Source organism: Cavia porcellus, unplaced genomic scaffold (genome assembly GCF_034190915.1).
Source record: "Cavia porcellus strain 051 isolate PalLab524CR breed Dunkin Hartley unplaced genomic scaffold, mCavPor4.1 scaffold_30, whole genome shotgun sequence".
NCBI lineage: Eukaryota > Metazoa > Chordata > Mammalia > Rodentia > Caviidae > Cavia > Cavia porcellus.
In genome coordinates, this window is record NW_026947513.1 from 8,296,249 (window position 1) to 8,318,054 (window position 21,806).

The following is a 21,806-nucleotide window of genomic DNA, read 5'->3' on the forward strand; positions in this document are numbered from 1 at the left end:
CTGAGCTAAATCCCAGCCCAGTGTCCAATTTTGAAGGCGTTTCACAATTTGACTCTACCCATCTTGTCAGTCTTGGTCAGGGCTGTAGTTCTCTTAAGAATCTTGCAGAGTTTATTTCAGTTCCCCACCACCACTTGTTCATTGCAGGACCTTGCACAAGTCCATCAGAGTAGAATTAACAGTATTTTTGGATTATGAAGTTAAGTACAGCATTTAAAGTGCTAAGTTCAGGGCCTGGCACATAGTAGATACTCAGGAAACATTAGCTGTTGTGTGGTGACTACTCACTCCTCAGCTGAGAGCTCACTTAGCCGCTTGGTGTGTAGGGTTAATGGTGCCTTGACTACACATGTTACTCTCAAGTCCTGGAATGCCTTATTCTCTCCTCCTCCTGTTTCCTATTGAAGAAACTCTTCCTCGCACATGGTCGTTTATCACATATCTCCTCCTTTCCGTTAGTGTTCTCTTATTTTGGTGCTTTTTTGGTGCATACTTGTTGATCCTTGTATTTCATTACTATTTGGACCTTGAGTTCTTTTTCCAGCATAGAGATTAGTTCTCCATCTGTATCCCGGTATTACTTGCCATGTCTTGCAGGGAGCAGATTTTTCAGTTAGTAAATATAAATGCTGTCATCTGGGTTGTCTCATTAGTCCTTCAGGTTACCTGTGTTAGGAAGGTGGTTATCTCCAGTTGCCAGATCAAGGCCGCGTGAATGATTGCCTGAGGCCCCTTATTTCATAGGGATACAAGTGGAGAATTCCCGTGTTTAATAATTTAGTGCTATTGTATATGGCTGTCCACTTTATATTTTATATTTGTTTTTATAATATAAATGGAATAGTTAAATGTAATAAAACAGTTTCTTGGTTATTATCTTTGAAGCATCTTTTAAATTTTGTGATGTGTAAAAACACCTGAAGAATTCAATTTCTGATTCAGTCTTGTTACAGTTTTGATTTGTGTTGTTTATTCTCTTTATACTAAATAATATTAAATAATTGGATGAATAAATATATTTGCCATATTGGACATTTTATAGACTATTTGCTTAATAAATATTAGAATAGTTTGTACTTGAAAGACAATAGTTTTTCAAAGTTTAATCCACTTTTTCACTAATTTCAATTAGGCTTTGTTAAATTTTGTGCATTCAGTTAAAATCTTTGAGATAACTATGTTTGTATATAAATGATAGGCCTTTCTGAGTCCTTACATAGGATTGTCATTTAGAGTCACTTAATAACAGATGGGATGATTTGTGTTCTGTTATGGCTTTTGTATTCAGTGAAAAATACTGATTGAAATAGCTGGATGAAGGGGAAGGGGAAATAGCAAGATAAAGTTACAAAAAATAGTAAAACCACATTAGAAATGTAAGTGTTGATTGAAGTTATGTTAGAAGTCTAATTGTGTTTTGAGTGACATGATAGATTCTAAAGAATAATTCTTCTTTTAAAGAAGAAAATACAGAGTTGAAAGTAAGCATTTATTATCCCATTGTATACTATGCTTTAAACTTAATTCACAGGTTCATTTTCCTTCATTGTTTTTGTCTTTTAAGTTTTGCATTAAAAATATCCGTAAGTGGGGCTGGCTCAGCAGCATAAGCGCCTGTCTGGCAAGCATGAGGTCATGAGTTCGATTTCTGGGACCAAAAAAATATATATATCCATAAGCATTCCTTATTTTACAGAATGTAAAACCAGAGATTTCATACAAAATCTCACCTCTATAATTATACTATTTATATTTGATTTTAGGGAAGCTATGCGAAATTATTTGAAAGAGCGAGGGGATCAAACAGTACTTATTCTTCATGCAAAAGTTGCACAGAAGTCATATGGAAATGAAAAAAGGTAAGATTGCTGATTTTGTTATAGTGGATAATTATAGTTATTCCATGAATTTACAAATAATATATTAATATTCATGTCTGAGCATGGTTTCTATTACCCAGTTAATTTGTCTCATACAAAATGAAACTAAAAATGGCTTGGGGGGGATATTTATCTCTTGAAGGAAAGAAACAAAATGGCATACTTAATACAGAAGGAGAATTTAGTAAAATAATCTGTCTAAATCCCTGATTTTACATAGCAAAATAATCTAAAGTTTTTCTTTAGAGCTGTTTTCCCAAGTATTTTAGCAATGTATTAGCTCATTCACAAAGACATTTTCCTGCCAGGTATGGTTGTGCACACCTGAAATCCCAGCACTGAAAGGCTGAGACAGGAGAAGCTCAAGTTCTAGGCCAGCCCGGACGACAGAGTAAGACTCTGCCTCAGAAAGAAGCTTTTCTTTTGGTAGAAAATATTGTTTGTTTAGCATTTTTAAAAGGAAAAGGCTAAACAAACCCTAATGCTAAATTGAACTCAAGGGCCAGGGATATAGCTCAATGGTATAATGTCTGCCTGGCATGTGCAGGGTCCTGAGTTCCATTCCCAATACCAATAAATAAAATAAATAAACAAACAAACAAACTCAAGAAAGAATTGAGCTTTGGAGCTACTGTAAAGAAAAGGTTCTCTGTCCTTACCTGCAACCCCCTCTAAATCTGTGTTGGTTGCTAAAAAACCACAATCCCCCTGCAGATTCCTATTCAGGAGGCAGAGGCAGATGGATCTCCATGAGTCTAATAGTTCTGGAACAGTCTGGGGACCATGGGAAGACCCTGCCTTTTTTTTTTTTTAAACTGCATTTGTATTTTCATACCATGTGAATGTAGGTGTTACAGATATCATCTATAAAGCTAATTGGCCAAAATTAAATTACAACAGTAATCTTTACATTATTTCTCATGATATCTTATAAATTCCAGCGTATATGTACACGCATGTGAGAGAGAGAGATTGCGAATTTTTGCTGGATTATTTTGTTTTGTTTTTACAGTGAGAGCATCAAACCTAGAACAAGGCATGCATGCTGTGTAAGTGCTCTACTACTAATCTACATCTCCAGTCCTAAAATAATAATTATTATGGTGCAGTTGGGCATTTTGTTATTATTACTGTTTTAGGGGGGTGGATGCTGGGAAGTGAACCCAAAGCCTCTGTTTTAGTAATCACATAATCTACAACTGAGATCCACCCTGTTCCTTTCACTTGGTTCCTGAAATTTTCTTGAGTTTTTCTGAAAGCCTGTTTTTGTTTGTTTCTTGTTTTTCTTTTTTTCTTGGTACTGAGGATTGAACCCACTGGGCCTTCAACTAACCTACATTCCCAGCTCTTTTATTTTTTATTTTGAGGCCAGATCTCACTAAGTTGCCCAGCAGGCCTCCAATTTAGGATCCTCCTGCTTCAGCAGGAATGAATGCTGAGTGTTGAGTGCTGGAATTACAGTTGTGTGGCCATCAGGTCCTACTGACTTGGCAAATTTTGGTTAAATATTTAACAACCTGCATGTATGGAAAGATCACATGTTTTTTGGGATTAGCTAGAAAGGCACCAAACTAAAGTTGGAGGAGGACTTAAAATGCAAGTTTGGGGTCTGGAATCTTTTAAAGAGTTTGTAACAAAAAGGAAACCTTCAGCATATGTATAAGAATAGAGAAACTAAGCATATAACTAAATTAATTTACAGCTAGGATAAAATTAAGAATTCTTTCTTGGAGTCATTTAAATCTGAGCTGAAAAGAAGGTGAAGCTATTTAATTGATAATTTTTGTCCACAAAGAGGATGAACAAATATGAATGATATTTAAAATTTATAGTGTTCTCTTCCAAGCATTATTTTTTAGTCTGCTGTAATTCAGGTTTACAAAATTTCTAATTGTTTTACTTTACTGATAAAATTTAGCTCACTGGTTTAGAGTTATATATAGGAAGAAGTTTGGAACATTGAATACCAAATTAAGGAATCTGCCTTTTTTTTTCATAAAGTTGATATTGGAAATTGAGGGGTTTTTTAATAATGAAATTTAGTGTGTGTGAGTAGCAGGTTATTTGTTTTCTAAGCAAAGCAAGAGTCAGTACCGTCATCCTTAAAAGACAGATCTAAAAGACTAGCTGTGGCTCTTATTAGTGAATATAAAAGTGGAAGTTTCTAGATCAGCTCTACTTATAAACCAGAGAAATGTTCTACTAGTATTTAAAAACTTTAATTCTCAGAATAATCTTGGAAAATAGACATACTTTGATCCCCATTCTTTGGCTGGAGAAACTAAAGATTGAGGCTTTAAACATGCTCATATTAGAATCATTGAAACAAAGATTGGCATTCCTGAAACTAGTTCCAAATTGCTTATTGTATTTCCTTGTTTTAAAAAAGATTACACATGAGACTAGTTCCAAATTACTTACTGTATTTCCCTATTTTAAAAAAGATTACACATCCATTTCAATATATTGTTACTGATATAGGGGACCGAAATTCCCAACCTACTGGGTGTCTGGTATGAATTCATGTTCTCTAAAATTGAGGAATGAATTTTAGGAACAATGGAGGTTAAGAGCAGAATATATTTACTGAAAGAAAGCTTCTATCTGAAAGAAAGAAGGGTCCTGCGTGGGTTGCCAAAGACTTTGTCCTTTCTAGGGACGTTATAGAGCAAAACCATGAGGTGAGACGAGTCCAAGATGGTGAAAACTGGGAACTCACAAAGCAAGGGGCATGAGGTGGAACAGAACTGTGGCTAACCAATAAGATTAATTGTTCAGGTAAAATTGATCAAGTTGGGGAAATGAGCAAATGGGGAAGTGAGCCCCAAGTAAGCAGGCATTCTTACAGAGCAGTGACTCTGCTTGTAGGAGGTTGAGATAGATGGTGGCTCCTGGCTTCCTCAAGGTGATCTATACCTATTTAGAATATCAGTCCCTGATGTTTATACTTAGGTTGTAGTTGCATTTGTTTTGCCTTTTGTCTTGAGGTCTGGCCCATAGTGGAAGGTATCTGTCTCCTTCAAGGTCACAAGACAGCTAGCTGGTCCTCCTGACTGCCCATAATATTTCTATCTAACTCAGCTACCTATAATATTATTAGTGAAAAAAATTCTTGAGTATATCATCACATGGATTCTCTGTCCACATAGCTCTAAGTGTTACAGCCTTCCATTGGTTAGCTATGGAAGACTTGAGGAAGTAAAGATACCTGAAAAGCGTAGATCTTGTAAACTTGTCAGGATCGTGTCATTCACCATTGGCTGTGTGAGACTTGCCTGGATCCAGTTGGATCCAGTTGAATCAGGAGGTATGGTTATCACATGGCTTGAAATGTGGCAGGTGCTCCATTTTCTTTTCTGGAGTTTCAAAGCTGCGTTTTTCGAGAGCTGTATTCATTATTTTTTTCTAATCACCTGTTTGGTGCCAGGTGCTATGCAAAAGAAACCTTTTTTTTCAAAAGGAACTTTAAAAAGTCACTATGTCATTTAGTAGTATGACGACTTACTGAGGCTCAATGAAGTAATAAAAGGGAAGGATCTGTTTGGAAAATGTTAAAGTCCAGTTAAGGTTTCTCTTTGTTTTAATCACTGTCAAATACAAATAAATACAGAGCTGCAGTGGATTATCAAGTTAGCCATTATAGCTTCTTTTATTGAGGTAGCCTTTATTTTTTATTTCTTTCTATTACTAGGTATAGTGTATCCAATCCATGACCCCAGCCACACACACACTTTAGAATTTATACTGTGGCCTCAAAAATATGAAGAAAAAATGATACTGGGCTAGAATAATTATTTTCCAATGTTTATACCTTTTTATATTGTTGAAAATTCCAAAGAAAACGTGAATTGCTTTGTGACAAAGGAGGAAACCCATTGAATTTTCTTAGTTTTTAAACAGTGCTAACAGTAAGGGATTGCAAATTCTAGGCCAGGCCTCTGATAACTGGCAGGCTGCTTTGAGGACGGAGCTGCCAGTCTTGACTCTGAGGACTGTACAATGACAGAAAAAACTATGTGCTCTCTTGCCCACCAGGTTCAATCTCTGTGAAGAGCAGCTAGGGCTTAACGCTTGAGGTTACTCGGGGACATGACCACCATGCTTTTGGCCAGGTCCCTGTAGCATCTAAAATAACTCCAGTGAATAGTGCTAAAAACACTCATTTGAAAATTTGAATCATTCTTGTTACCAACTTTTGTGCCTAATAACCTACTTGCATAGCACATCAATTATCCCATTTATTTTAGTGGTTAGTTTGAATTTTTCACTGAAGATGTTCCCAAATTACAAAATAGACTTTTCACAAGATTATTTTCTGTAGAGGAAATATAAATATGCCGACATTAACATTCAACTTTGTCTCAGGGTAAGTAATTAAGTAACAATAGTGGTGCTGTTGAAGCCATTAATGAAGCCATTTAGATACTTAGACTGTAATTCTGAAGTCACATTAAGAGTCCCGTTAATTGGAGTAACTGGTGAAAAAGTGCCTATAGTCCTTTTAAACTAAATAATCATCAGTAATGATTTGGCAAAGGTACTCATAATGTAAATAACATGAGTTTGGATTTGTCTAAGCCACATATTTTATATATTGGACTGGGTAAAAAGCTTTCTTTGAATCTATAAGAAAACTCCATAGCTCTTGTCAGGATTTGAGAAAAAAGTTGACTTAAACTCCGAAAATAAATACTGATTGAACTGGGAAATGAATAAAATATTAAATGTGTGCATATCGCCACCAAGTGGCAGAATGCTTCAAGCTGTGGGGAAACATGAAAAACTAAGGGCAACATAGGTTCTCATAGAAATCTTTTTATAGCAGCGATTAAACTGTAAAAAACCCCATACTAGTCAAATTTTTGACCACTTAGTAAATATTGACAAACTATCCAGATTTTTATAAATAGGCTTCACATACCTTTGTAGAGATATATTTTAATTTTTCTTCCTTAACTATATGACCTTTTATTCTTACTCCTGTTCCCCTTGATTTTCTTTGGCTGATTTCCATTTTTGTATATATGCTTATCTTTTTCTTCTCTTTATGATGACTGTTATCATGGAAGTCTGTGGAAATAATAATTTGATTCATTCACTGCCTTTTAGGGAATAGTGGTATTGGAATTTCACCAGCGCCTTAATGAAATAACCTCAATGTTTAGATTCTCTTGGGTTTACTGTTTTCTTGTATCACAGCTTTCTTTGAATAATTATGGAATTGATGTTACACAAAGTAATTCATAGGCTATTGAAATATCTGGTTTTTTTACACTTACTACACAATCAGCAAGTCCTTCCAAGATAGAACCTTGATCAATGTTTTGAATAAAGGATTTTTAGCTCCTTGTCTTAATTTTATGTCTTGTAGATTCATGTATTTTGACACAGTACTTAAGAAAGACAGCACTAATTCTTTTGTTGTTTCAACTCTTTATATTTTTGATGTGAAATAAAATTATGGTTTGAGATAACTCACAGATTTGACTACTACATTTTATACTATATAGTACCAAAGCACAGCTCTTCAAGTTTACAACTAGTATGCCAGTTGACTAAGGAGTCTTAATGTCAGTGTTCAAGAAAATACTAGTATGACACACGTTTCTAAGACTGATGTCTTCCTAGTGCCCTGAGAGTGTGTCAGCCTAGGTATTTGACTGTGCCCAGGGTAAGCATTGAGTGACTCTCAGCGTTAGAAACCAGAAAGATCCATGGTGTAGACTTCAACCATCTCCAAAAGTAGCCCAGCTAATCAGGCATCCCTCCAAACCTGAGTGAATTGGAGCTTGGCCCACCACCTTGGCTATGACCTTTGTATCTGTGGCCCTGTTGAGAGCATGCAGGCATGAAAGCTGCTCTTTTCCCTGTGGTTTAGATATAGAGGAGAAGACTGCATCAGCTTCTTGTTCTGTTTCATGTGTAGATCCCACTTGGTTTATTTACCTGTTAACTCCAACTCTGTCTCTTACTGATCTCCTTCCTTCTCTGCTCTACCTCCACTCTAGTGTATTTCTCTACTTTTGGTAATACCTCAGAGCCATTGTACTTGCTCTTTTTCTGTCAAAATGCTCTAATCACAGGTATCCATGTGGCTTGAGACTGGGACTTAAAAGTCACCTCTTTAAGCAAGCTGTCCTTTAACCATTCCAGGCAATTCACATTCAGGAACACTGTGCATGCTTCTACCCCCACTCCAGTTCTTATTATCAACCCAATAAAGTATACACATTATTTCACTCATTTGACTTATTGTTGTGTCTTTCCTATTAGGATATAAATTCCATGAAGAATTTTATTGGTTTTTTGTTTGGTTTATTTTTACTGTTACAGTCCCAGTGTCTGGTACATACTTGAAAAGTAATGAATAATTTGGAGAACTAATCAATTTTAAGTAGTGTACTCACTTCTCAATAAGTTAGATGCAAGTTTGCTTACAAAGTAGTCAGGTTAGGGTTGAAGTGTACGATTGTGTAGTTGGAGTCAGTTCTGTAGATACTTTAGTATGCTCTCAGGGTGAAGCCTGACCACTCTTAACTATTTGGAAGGCCAGAGCCTGCGGGTGACTGTGTATACGTGTATGCACAGATGTTTACATGCACATCAGTGGTTTTTCTTTTACTCTGCACAGTGGGTTCAGAGTATGTATTAGCTGCCAGATTTTAAAACTGAAACTTCACATGAAATTTTATTTCAGAAGTCTGTTGAGCAGTTAGGTGATGTGACCATCTCTAGGTAGGCCCATAAATGTGAGTGAGTATATATTCACACATCAGGCCACTCTCTGTGTTTTCTTATAATTAGAGCCATGCACCAGGGGCTCATTATCGTTGTACTTAAATCCTTGTTTTTCTTATAGTAGGATTAACAGAAGAAACATGTTTCCTTATTCATAGCTGTACAAAAAGTAGGAATTATCATGAGTGCTGTTTTTTTTTTTTTAAGAAAGAGAGAAAGGAACCTGTGTCTTTGGGTAATTAAAGGGTCTTCCTGCTTCTTTATTGTACACCTAGTCATTCATTTATGTTACTTACCTGACTACTGTAGGAATTTCGAGTTTTCAGGCTCCATGGGGAGATATGACATAAACATCAGGTATAATTGAGCAAAAGAGAATTATACCCTACATAGGGAGTAGATTTATGGTCTGAACTGTGAAAAATATGGAGCTCGAGCTAGACTTTGAAATGTTTTTTTTTTTGTTGTTTTGTTTTGTTTTGTTTTAACTGCTAGACAGATTATAAGGAAGCCATTCTAGGCGGGAAGAATTTGTGAGGGTATTTTTTGGAACTAACAAAACAAACCTGTTAGTAGTCTGAGTTGAAATAATGTATTGTTCTTTTAGCAAAATATTTCTCAGTCACATACAGTGCACCATGTGTTGAGAAAAGGTGCACAAAACATAGTGTGCCCTTGGAGAGTTCATACTCCAGTGATTCATTTTGAGGGATTCCTCCAATGTTTTTTTTTCCAGGTAAATAAAGTTAAATGTGATACACATAAGAATAAGGGCATTAACTAATCACTTACTTTGAGTAAGCCTTAATTAGTAAAATTAGCAATGACATAGTCTGTGATGCTGTTATGTTTTATACATTGTGCTTCTGAAGTAGTGCAGACTTTTGAGCTGTGTGAGAATTTAAAGAGAAGTTCTCTATTCTAAACATAGACACTAACTCTAGAATTTTACTTGAGGCGATGTGGAAGTTGATTTCTATCTTATGCATGTGTTTATTTCCATTATAGAAGGCTTTACCACAGTTTTTCCACAGGTACCACTTCAGTGCATTTCTGCATGATTTTATTTTCAAATAGTAAAGAAAAGGAAATGTCTTGAATCTAATTACTTTGTGTTTTGGGGTCTTTTTCCACATTATTCTTCAGGTTTTTTTGCCCACCGCCATGTGTATATCTTATGGGCAGTGGATGGAAGAAAAAAAAAGAACAAATGGAACGTGATGGTTGTTCCGAGCAAGAGTCTCAACCATGTGCATTTATTGGAATAGGAAATAGTGACCAAGAAATGCAGCAACTGAACTTGGAAGGAAAGGTAAATCAAGATTCCTGGTTCCTTGTAAAGGGGGCATTGTGATACCAGCATATAGTTTCTGTTCACTGTGTGGGGTTTTGTTTGTTTGTTTGTTTAAGGATATTAATAACAGTTTCTTGTCTATATAAATGAGAGCCAGAAGTACCCTCTGGAACAGCTGGGACCTGCTCATGATCCATGGAGCCCATCTTGTTGACATCTAAAGGTGGCATGCAGCAAACTCCTATAGTTTGCTAGTGACTTTAGCAAGCTGTAAATCAGATTTCTCTTGGAGGCTAATCATTTATTACTAATCACTTACCTCCTTCTGACAGGAAAGTAATACTAAAATAGCAGTGAAAATGCATCACTCAATTAGGATTTACTGTGCTGTCTTTATCTTCATCTTAGAAGCAGTGGTAAATGACAGATTCTTAGAAGGATTTATATGGGTTATAAAAATCAGAATTTACTTAACACTATGGAGCAGAACTATGCTATAGTCAGGAAGAGTCATGTTAATGTATGTGCTGCATAAGTGAGCTCAAGAATAGCCACAATTAGCTATGCTCAGACTTTTAAGGGAGAGTGTCTTCAATTATTTTGTGAGACAAAGAAATTTATCAACTGTTTTACTAATTGTATTTTGTAAATTTACAAACTAGTTACTGTGTCAACCTTTAGTACTGAAGATTCTCATTTAGAATTTATCTAGAAAATGATTCTAATTTCAGTGACTACATGAAACCTTGTACTAATAGCTGTCATAGTTGTGTTGTATTTGACAGTAGGAATAAGCATTAGAGGTAGTGTTAAAGGTGGTGAGCTATGGAATTTGTGCTCCCTCTTCTACTTATAGTTTTTTATAGGGAATACTAAGCCTTAGTTTCAGCCTTCTTCAGATCTGTTAAGTTTGGGGTAAAGATTGTTTATCTTAAAAGGAAGTAGAGCAGTGAAGCCACATATAGGCCTAAGTCACCATCTGTGAACTAAAGAATACTGTATATGTAAGTGATGGGCTGTCTTAGATACTCTTCTCTCATTGCTGGGACACAATACCCAACATCAAAAGGAAGGAATGAAGGAAGGGTTCATTTAGCTCACAGTTTGTGAATGTTTCAGTGCATAATCAGCTGGCTCCAAGGCAGAGTGGCTCATGGCAAAGAACAAGTTTGTGGTGGCAGAAGGCAGCACAAGCAACAAGAGCAGAAGGGGAGGAGAGAAGACTCTGTCCCTTATATTGTATGTAGATCACATCCACTTGGGTGTAGCACTCACACTCATAATCCCAGTATTGGACCAGGAGTCACTCACAAACTCTAGAAGCCAACCTCAATGACAGCATGAGGCTTTGAGGGGGACTTCCACACTCAGACCATAACATGGGCTGACCTGGGCTGACCTAATAGATCTTAGCCTTGTCTCTTCTATTTTCCTGTGATGTAGAACATCCCTAGCTACTTAATTGCAAGCTACACACCTGCATGTTTGGTAGTATGAATGTGTAATATAGATGGGTAGTGAGTACTAGCTGCTGGTGTATTTAACTGTTCTAGTTAACTTCATTGCTTGCTTGAGCCAGTTCTGGCTTCCAATAATTTTACCTTCCAGGGAAGTACACTAAATAAACCAACCTATTACCATCAGGCACAGTAACACTGTGTTTAAACTCTGTACCCTTAAGAGTTGCTCAGCATGAAGATCCTCTTGCTGTCCTCCATTGTATCTTTCTGAATCTTCTACTGTAATATACTTCATTTAAGGCTAGAGATGGCAGAAGATAAAATGCATAAGAACTTGAGCACTTATTATTTAAAATATCTACTAATAGTCTGTAAATGTTAATATTTCATTTTAGTAATAAATGCTGTTAAAATGCTTTGTGTAAAATCAGACTGGCTGAGAGTCCATAGAAGGCATTCCTGGCAGCAAGAACAGCATAGTCATGTGTTGGGAGCATAAAGGAATAAGGACGTAGTGTAACCTACATTGCAGAAGTGGCAGTTAGCACTTGTCTACTGTGTTCCCTCCTTTCACACATGGAAATACTGTACTGTTTTATTTCAGTTCTCTGGTGATTGAGTGGTACAGTTGGATATCGTTAAAAAACAAATCAGGAACATTTATTTTGCATTATTTGATGTTCAACTAATTTTAAATATTACAAACAATCTAGTATAATTAAATTTATGGTATGACATTTGGCCTAAAGTTGGTTCTGAGATTTCATTTAGTAAGATATTCAATTTGGTAAGTACTCTTTTCCCTCAGTTTTATGTGTTCTGTGTTGTGGCGAGGTAAACTATGTAGCACGGATTACTTCCCTAATTCTCACACTTGTGTTTTTGACAATTGTATACTCTTACCAACGTCTCTGTATTTCAAATATATCTACAGTATTACTTTTGCAGCATTTAGATATGATATCCTTTATTTCAGGGCAATGTTTTTATTTTCTGAGAATCTTCAAAGAAGTGCTCTTTTGGGGGGATTTTTTAGAGATAGGGTCTTGTTACATAGTGTAGCCTAGGCTGGCCCTGAACTCACTGTGTAACAGGCTGGCCTCAGATTTGTGCTGTGCCCCTTGTCTCAGCTTCTCCAAGTGCTAGGGTTATAGGCACGCACAGTTACACCGGGACAAAGGATTGTTTTAAAGTTTAAAGAAGGTTCATTCCTAGAGAGACTATCAAATGCCATTTTCTGTTCTAGAATTCTGTTAGCTTCTTGAACAGTTTAATATGGCAGGGCAATTATAATTTAGTTTTTGTTTTGTTTTGTTGGATATTCTCTTAGAACCTGATATTTTCTTTTTTTGCTCTAACAAAGCTAATTTAATTTTGTTTTCCAGAGAAATGTATTGTTACATTTATTGTTTTTTCTAAATGCATTCTATTTCAAGGAGAAAAAGAAAAAGAAGAAAAAAACCTAAAAATTTCAAAATATGTACCAGGCATGGTGGCATATGCCTGTAATCCCAGCATTGGGAAGGAAGATCCTTGTGAGTTTGAGACCAGTGTAGGCTACAAATTCAGCTCAAGGACAGCCTGAACTGCATAGTTAGACCTTGTTTCAAAAAATAAAATATAAAATAAAAACACATCAATTGGAGGTAGCAGTGGTACATACATTGCATGTTGTCATCCCCAAGTCATTTACCCAGAGCACAAGACCTCTGTATTCAGTTATCTGAACAATAGCAGCACAAATCTTTCTCTGAACCTGGTATTTTCTGAATCAATGAGTATTTTCTTTTTTCTTCTGAAATCTGAAGTTTATGGTCAATGGCTTTATTTGTTTGTTTGTTTATAGATAGATCCATTAAAGTTATCCCAGATCTCATTTTTGTGAATAAGCTGTAGATAGGGATATATTTTCTGTTTTTTTGAGGGGGATATTTATACATATGTTTTTTCTAAACAAAATAAAGTCTCAGTTAGCTTCTCTGGTTTTTTTCCTTACCTGTCTACTGATGTATTTTGGTGATGCTGTATTTCAGTGTTTTCTCTTTTTGATAGAGATCATATCCATTAATGTTGGCATTCAAAGCTAAATGCTCATTTTAAGCTTTACCATTTTAGTGCAGTTTCCTTCTATTTTGTCTTTTGCAGAGCCAAGCCTCTCAAAACTTAAACCAAACTTTTGATTGTATAAAATTTGTAGTGTAGAATAGTCAAGATGGCACTTAAAAAGCTTCTTACATGACTTCAGTATTGAGCAATGAAAAACTGTTGCAGGTTTTTTGTTGTTGTTGTTGTTTTTTTTTTTTTTTTTTTTGATGTGTTATTAACACTGCCTGGTAGTAAAATTATAAAGGTAAAAACTTATGAGCTACTTCCTAAATGAATGGGCTTTTGCTTTTTTACAAGGAACAACAGAGGTAAAGATAGTTGTGTAGCCTAATCTTTGAGTTAAGAAAATATTTTAGATATTTAGCACTGTATTTAAATATCATTTATCATATCTGGAAAAAGGAGGTCAAAATGTAGGTATTTCCCTAATTCACAGGGCTCACAGCGAACAGTAAGCTTTTAGAATTTGTAATATATAATTGAAATTGGCCTTGCTATTTGGCAAGTACTGTAACTTAAACAGAGTTTTCAATTACTAGAACTGTCATCCAGATAAACTGGCACAATGCCTTAAACATTTTCTCTACCACATCTAACTTCATTTCTCCTGGTTATATGCTGAGTTACACCATTAAAATGGTTAAGTTAACCATTTTGCAATTAATATACTCTTGTAAGTCTCTTTCTAGTTTATGCTAATTTATAATCAGACTGTTTTCCTTAATGCCATGTATAGTAAGTGGTTAATGTAGCATTCAAAGATATGTAAAGATAAACATTATGTGTACTTTTTTGAGGAGGACCACTGCTGAAACTTTTTACATAATTCTGTTGGATTCTGATGGCTTTATTTATATCTTTTGTTTGGAGAAAGAGTAAGCAATTATTTTTAACTATGAAAATTGTGTTTTAAAAAAGTGTTACTATAACTGATAATTCTGGGAAGCAGACACAGGGTTGGTAAAGCTATGTTGCTTTTTAAAAAGGTTTTGTGTTGGGGGTTTGGTACTGGAGGTGAACCTAGTACCTTTGTGTTGAGCTATATCTCAGTCCTTTTCTATTTTTTGTTTCAGTGTATATGATGCCGAAGTGAGCACTTTATTTTTTATTTTGAAACAGTGTTTTGCTACATTGCCCAGGCGGGGCCTGACCTTGCAGTCCTTTTGCTTCATCCTCTGGGAGTGCTTGGGGTAGAAAAAGACTGTTTTGGTTTTGTTTTGTTTGTGATTGATTGATTGAGACAGGGTCCCACTATATAGTGCAGACTGACTTTGAACTCACTTTGTAGCACAGATTGGCCTCGAATTCAAGGCCTCAGCCTCCTAACTGCTGGGGTTACAGGTGTGCACCATTCTCAGTGAAAAGTACTTTTAAAATGGCCTTTTAAGAGAGTAAACGGGTTCATATAATCTTTTGTTTGTTTAAACTGTGAATAATACTTCAGTCATTTTTTGTTTACAGCTGAAATGGAGAGGTTTCAAAATGAGCATCCTTGCCCATGAGCTCCTTACTGACACCAGAACAAAAGCTCAACTTTGTTCTGCATTGTTCTGCTGTGCTTTGTCCCAGTGAGTCTGCGTCAGGCAGCTGCCATCCAGATTCATGGGAAAAGTTGGCTACAACTTTATCAGGGAAGAACAGGTCCTTGGTCATATCAGAGTGTGGCTCCTGGGACACTGCTCATCTTCCAAGTCTTTTTTAGGTTGCTTTGCAAGACTCTTCTGAGCATCAAGGACCACCTGCTTTTCCCTACTTCATGTACTAGCTGGACCTGGATTTTCTAGGTTTTCAGTTGAGGAATGGAACAAAGGTAGTGATAGCCTTCCAGCCTCCACCAGCTTCAGCTTCTGTTCCACAGTGGCATCTGCTCCACTAGGGCCGAGTTCATCTCCAGCTCCGAAGGGCTGAGCTCAACTCAGTTCTCATTGGGCTTTGGCTTTGGAACCTCGTTCTCACGGAATGCTGGCTTAGGAAGAGGACTTCTATGGTGGGGGCTCATCACACCCCTCACAGTGCAGACGTCAGGCAGACTGAACGAGGAAGATTTTTCAGTTTCTCTGTAGAGATCAATTTCACTAAGTTTACATTTGGTTTTATGAGCTATCTATTGGAATTATTTTGTTAAACGTGATCAAACCTAGTTATAGCCATTCTGGGTTTTAGACACATAATCAACATTTTAATGCCATTGAAACTTTTTCTTTCACAGAATTATTGCACAGCCAAGACACTGTACATATCTGATTCAGACAAGAGAAAACATTTCATGTTGTCTGTAAAGATGTTCTATGGCAACAGTGATGACATTGGTGTGTTTCTCAGCAAGCGGATAAAAGTCATCTCCAAACCTTCCAAAAAGAAGCAGTCATTGAAAAATGCTGACTGTATGTATTCTTAATTTCCGTATTTGCCACTATGAATTAATAAGACACACTTTTTAAAGTTGAAACATAGTAAATTCACTCCTCACTAATATGTTATGGCCTTTCTTGACTTCTTTATGTTGTTGGTGTAGTCAAAAATGGATAGTACCTGGTTTAATCAAGTGGTTCTCAGCCAAAATTATTTCCTTACATTTGGGAAAATGAGAATATTTTTCCTTCTGTTGTCACAGTGGCCAGGGGATAGGAAATGTTGACATTCAGTGTCTTGGGCTAGTGATACCGAATGTCCTAAAATGTCCAAGGTACTTCCTGTCCCACAAAGAATGTCAAGAGCACTTTGCAAAACATCAGGTGGATTTCGGAAGAACATTGGAGAACCTAAACACACTCTTTATTTAACATGGTTGCTCTGGCAGGGTACCATCTCCAAAGCAAAGTATTTCTAGACTACCAAAGATACATAGTGTCTGTTTGGCTTGTACATTTTAGCATATTTTGTTTTAACTTACTATTTTCAAATTTATGTAAAAGGGAGAAAGTACTGTAACACAACAATCCACCAACCTACAATAGTTTTATCAGTTCTGTTTCATTATCATCATAACCTCCAAGACTTCTTTCTCTTCTAAGGGCTAGCATATTTTAATGTAAATTTCAAACATCCTATCTTTTCAACCAAAATGTCTGCAATAGTGATTCTAACATAAGCCCTTGTCATGTCATTGCATCTTAAAAGTGACAGTAGTACCTTAATGCCAGACAGATTTATTAACGAGTCCCAACAGTATCTTTTAACTCTTGGTTTTTAATTTCATTTTAGTTTGTATGCTCAAGTCTAGGTACTGACAAGGGCCACACATTTTAATCTGTTGTAATTTCTTTTCTTTTGTCCCCCCCCCTTTTTTTTCCTTCAATGTCATTTATATTTTGAAGAAACTTGGTCATTTTTTTTTCAGTGAAATTTCCATAGTCTGGATTTGGCTGGTTATATGTTCTCTATTTCTCATATTTTCCATGAACTGGTTGTTAGACCTGAAGACTTTTAAATAATTTACTGGTCATTTTGTTGGATCAGCAATCATTTAAAATGTGGATATTTTGTTTTTCTTTTTTTTTTTTTTTGGTCATATAAAGATTGATTATAGTGTAATCTGCCATAATGCTCCTCTGGCAACCTGCAGCCGATAGTATACTGGCTGTTACATCATAAAGGGCTGCAAAATGGTGATTTTCTAAACCTTGTATTCCTAACTTCTGCGTTTGTTACCTGGAATGGAATTTTTTTGACAAAAAACTTTGTCATATCAGTCAAAATATAGATGGTAGGTGAAAATACAGGATAAATGCTTATTTACTAACTTAGAGAATAATGGCAATGTTTGAAAGTGGTCAGTGAAGCATTACCTTTTTTGTTTGTTTTTATTTCACTTCATTATGAACACATGGGTTTTTATGGTCAGTGTATTTTGTTCTACTCAGTCATTATTATTGTTTACTTAATATCATGGAAAATACTGAGATGGAGTTGCATGATCCGTGTGTTCATGTTTAGCTAGAACAGCAATCTTAGCTCCATCAGGTGTCATTTCATCATTAGCATTACGCAGTCCCTTTCCCTCTGCCCTCGTGGTAGATTGTAAACCTCAGATGTGGTCTCTGTGTGACTCTAAAAGATAGAAATCTCATGTTTTTTATTGTAATCATAATACTGTGATGACACAAAAACAGTGTGTAGGACAACTATAATAATAAGCTGTTTCTTGGTATAAGCTAGTATTTAAATTTAAAATTACCTAAATGTCAATCTTTAAATTCTCATTTGAGTCAAAATTTAAAGTCACCAGGTATTTCATTTCATCTATCTATCTGTCTGTCTGTCTAGTATTGACATTTAATCTGTAAACTTTACCCCCTGCAATTTATTTATTCAGGAGACTAGCTATTAAGAGATTTCCACAAAATATAATTTGCTAATTTTATTCCTTGATGTAGTTTAATGCATTTACTGTGAATATATTGATATTGCTCCAAAAATCAAAACTGGACACTAAAAAGTGAAAAGACAGATTTCATTCAATGCTATTATAATAACGATAAAGAGATTCAAGTATACAACCATGTTCAGTTTTGAAGTACAATAAAGTGAGATGTATAGCTTTACAGCCAAATGAGATTATCAGTTAATGGAAAAACTGCTAAGAGGGCATGTTTGGGTTGGAGAATTCTTAGTAAACCACTTTTGTAAAGGTCTTGAAAAAGGCAGACAAGGCAATCATGTATCAAGGATTGGGTGTGACACAGGATGTGTTACAGCTGGGCTGTGCAAACCAGTGCAGGGTGCAGAGAGGAAAGCTAGTGGGAAAGAGTTCGTGCAACAGCTTGTTTTTTCAACAGAGAATCTTTGTCAGGGGTTCATCTGAGATCTTGATCAGATTGAAGTCTGTTACTTTCTTGTTGGTGAAGGGAAAGACTATGTCATGGATGGTCGAGTGTTGCACAAATCAGGAATGCAATACCTTGTATTGAAGGTATTTTCAACTTAAACTACTATACAAAGTTTTATTTCACCTAACTTTGTATTGAATATTAGTATCAATATTAGAGAACAAATTTCACTTTCAGGATGATTTGCCTAATTTATATACATGTGGTTTTCACTTCTAAAGTAGATATTTACTCACAGTATCTATTTGATAAGTTCTCATGTAGTACAACAAGTAGAGGTACAGTGTGGTACCTTGGTTCACGTACTTAATGCTTCCCATGATTCTGGTCGTGAATCGAATTAGACAACAACCACATCAAATGGTTAGGTGCAGTGTTGACTTTATGGGGAAATTTGATTCCACTTGCAGCCAGAATCATAGAAAGAACTAATTTGTGAACCAAGGAACCACTGCACTTAGAAGATAGTAGTACTCTCTAAAATCACAACAAGCAGAGGCAGTTGCCATCAGAGAAACATCCTTCTTGACCCCTTTCTACACATGTGTTCTATAGGATTGTGTGCAAATATTTGGAGACACCTATGCAATCATATATAAAGGAAAATTTCTGTAGTGGGCCACCAGTGGACAGTGTTTTCTAGATGACTTTTTCGTTTAGTGATACTTCAGGGAAATATTTTCTTGTCAGTGAATTCAGATATATATCATTAGCTTGACATTATGATAAGTTAACTTTTTTTAAACTTTCTCAGGTTAAAACTATCTCCATAATCTGTTAATTGTTAGAATATAAGAAGGAACAGTCATAATTTGTCAAGCAGAAGTCCTTTGCTGTGCTTGTTCCAGGCACATAAATAGGTGCTATTTTTCTTTGCAGTATGCATTGCCTCAGGAACAAAAGTGGCTTTGTTCAATCGACTGCGATCTCAGACAGTTAGTACAAGATACTTGCATGTAGAAGGAGGTAATTTCCATGCCAGTTCACAGCAGTGGGGAGCATTTTACATTCACCTCTGTGAGTACAAAAATGTGCATTGTTAAATTCTTAAAATTATTTTTCATAGTGTGATACATGGATATGTTAAGTTTTATCATTTTCCTAGGCAGATAATAAATTCTAAAAGATGATAGTTTGGTGTCTTTTTCTGTCCAATATAGTGGATGATGATGAATCAGAAGGAGAAGAATTCACAGTCCGAGATGGTTACATCCATTATGGACAAACAGTCAAACTTGTGTGTTCAGTTACTGGCATGGCACTCCCAAGATTGGTAAGGCTACTTCTGCTTAAGTGACATGTGAAGTAACAGTTTGCAAAACAGAAAAATCGTAACAGTCAGCCAAAAGTACACCTCCATTTTATGCTTTTTAACTTAAAAAAGATAATATCCATAATTTGTACTACTTATAATTAATAATTGTACCCTACCTAATTTCAGAAATGCCTTAAGATGGTTTGCTTATTTTTGCAAATGCATTCGTGATGGCTCCCTGTTGTAGTTTTGCTAACAAATTTTGCTGACAGTTCCCTTTTGGTTGTGAACATGTTCAACAGAGGGCACCATAAATTACAGAATGACCTTACTAGTGCAGACACAGTGTTGTTTTTTGTGCTATCTGCTGTGTACTATTTAGGACCAAGTTTTCAAAAACATAAAAATTCATACTTTTTGAAATATAAGTACAGTATAATCAGATAATACAAATATATATATTAAAACTAAGCCAGGCATTTGGCACACTCCTGTATCACAGCCACCAGGAGGTAGAGGCAGGAGAATTGTCACAAAGTAGAAGCCATCCTAGGTTATATAGTGAGGTCAAAACTAGCCTGAACTGCATAGCAAGTCACATAGTGAGTCACAAAAAAATCAATAAATCAATTATTTTTTTAAATTTTTATTTTGGAAGGAAGGCATAGGATTTAGGACTTTGTTCCCCAGATCTTGAGCCTGTAAAAATGCTTTCCTTAATAAAATGCAAGTGGAAGGACATTTAGTAATACTTTTCCTTAATAAGCTTTATATGTCACTCTTTGATAAAATACTGAACCACTGTATATCTTGAGGGACTATTTCAGCAGAGGCAGGGTTGGTCTACAGTTGCCTTAAGTAAATATGTAAACTTTTTAATTTTCTAGTTGTTTATTGTTCTATATCCCAGTTGCACACGAAGATGTATATTCTATTTCAGTTTAATAAGCCAAAATATGTCTAGTAGAATTAATACATAAAACCTTGAAGCTGGAACAAATTATAAAAAGTACAAAAATGTAGGGAAGGATGGGTGTAAAAAGAAACAAACATTTACCAACATTTACTTGGTTCTCTTCTAATTCACTGTGTCACCATATTTCAAGGACATTTGTTCATTTTTCTTGTTCTGCTGATGCCTCTGATCCACAACAACTTGATGTAGACCCCTTAGAAGGCAGACCCAATCTCAAAGTACTGTTGCAGTTAAAGTTTTATTCAAAGCACAGGTTGTCCGCCTTGTTTGAGCTATGTGCATGGTTCTGATTATAATTTACAGTATGAAATTAGATGGTATATTAGAAAACGTTGCAGTATCTTCATTAATAGTGTAAAAAATATGTTTTTCTGGAAATTCTGTGACTGGCAAATTCTAACCAGTTTCCTCAAAATCATAGATAGACTTTAGCAAACTGTACCACTTTCTGTACCTCTTAGCTTCTGCTCACATGCAGTTTCTAAGAACTGCAGCATTCTTTCATATGCTTTCCTTTTTTATTTTTTGGTACTGCGGATCAAACTCACTACTTTGTGCTTTCCTGGCAGGCACTTATGCTGCTGAGCTAAATCCCCAGAGCTTTGTTTTTTTTTTTTTTAAAAACAGTGTCTTGTTTGTATAATCCACGCTGACCTTGAACTTGTAATGCTCCTGCCTCAGGCTTCCAAGTGCTGGATTTACAGGCATGTGCCACCATACCTAACTAGCTCTCATATTTTTTTTTTTTTAAAGATAATCCTACCTTATTATCTGCAAGTTGCTTTTAATGCTCACTAGAATGTCAATTTTATTAGAGAGCTTTGCTTGGAAAATATCCTTCCCTGACCAAATTTCACTGAGATCAATTCGGTGTCTTACTGAAAAGCCTGTTTTTATGGATGCTCTCAACAATTCATGTAAACCTAGCCAACTAACAAGAAATCCTTTATCCACTTAAGACACACACTCATCAAGGCTGTCAGATGCTCCAAGGGTGGGACCAGCTAAGATCTGTTCTGTCACTGTTACAGCTCCACTCTAAGGCGCTTTCAGTGTGATTACCCTAATAACCTGTGTCTATTGTGTGGTGTAGAATGTCTGTTAGCCGATCTGGTTGAACAACCCAATAAGTTAAACTCAGCCAGTGTTTACTTGGCAGGTAGAATGTTTAGAATATGAGTAACATATTTTTTTATCTGTCGTGAGGGGTCGTATCCACTTAACCTCTGAAATATGGTATATATACATATATTTACATTATCAAAGCA

At 35.8% G+C, this 21,806-nt stretch overlaps 1 protein-coding gene across 7 annotated transcripts in view; it reads left to right on the forward strand.

The window, feature by feature from the left end:
* The window catches only part of Rbpj (recombination signal binding protein for immunoglobulin kappa J region), a 246,838-nt gene that overhangs the window by 216,849 nt on the left and 8,183 nt on the right, over positions 1-21,806 (forward strand). For all 7 annotated transcript variants that reach the window (XM_013149988.3, XM_063240476.1, XM_003467392.5 and 4 more), the window contains 5 exons: positions 1,764-1,859; positions 9,765-9,930; positions 15,688-15,862; positions 19,187-19,324; positions 19,468-19,580. In XM_013149988.3, the coding sequence (XP_013005442.1) occupies positions 1,764-1,859; positions 9,765-9,930; positions 15,688-15,862; positions 19,187-19,324; positions 19,468-19,580 (688 nt within the window). The remainder of the gene's footprint in view (positions 1-1,763; positions 1,860-9,764; positions 9,931-15,687; positions 15,863-19,186; positions 19,325-19,467; positions 19,581-21,806) is intronic.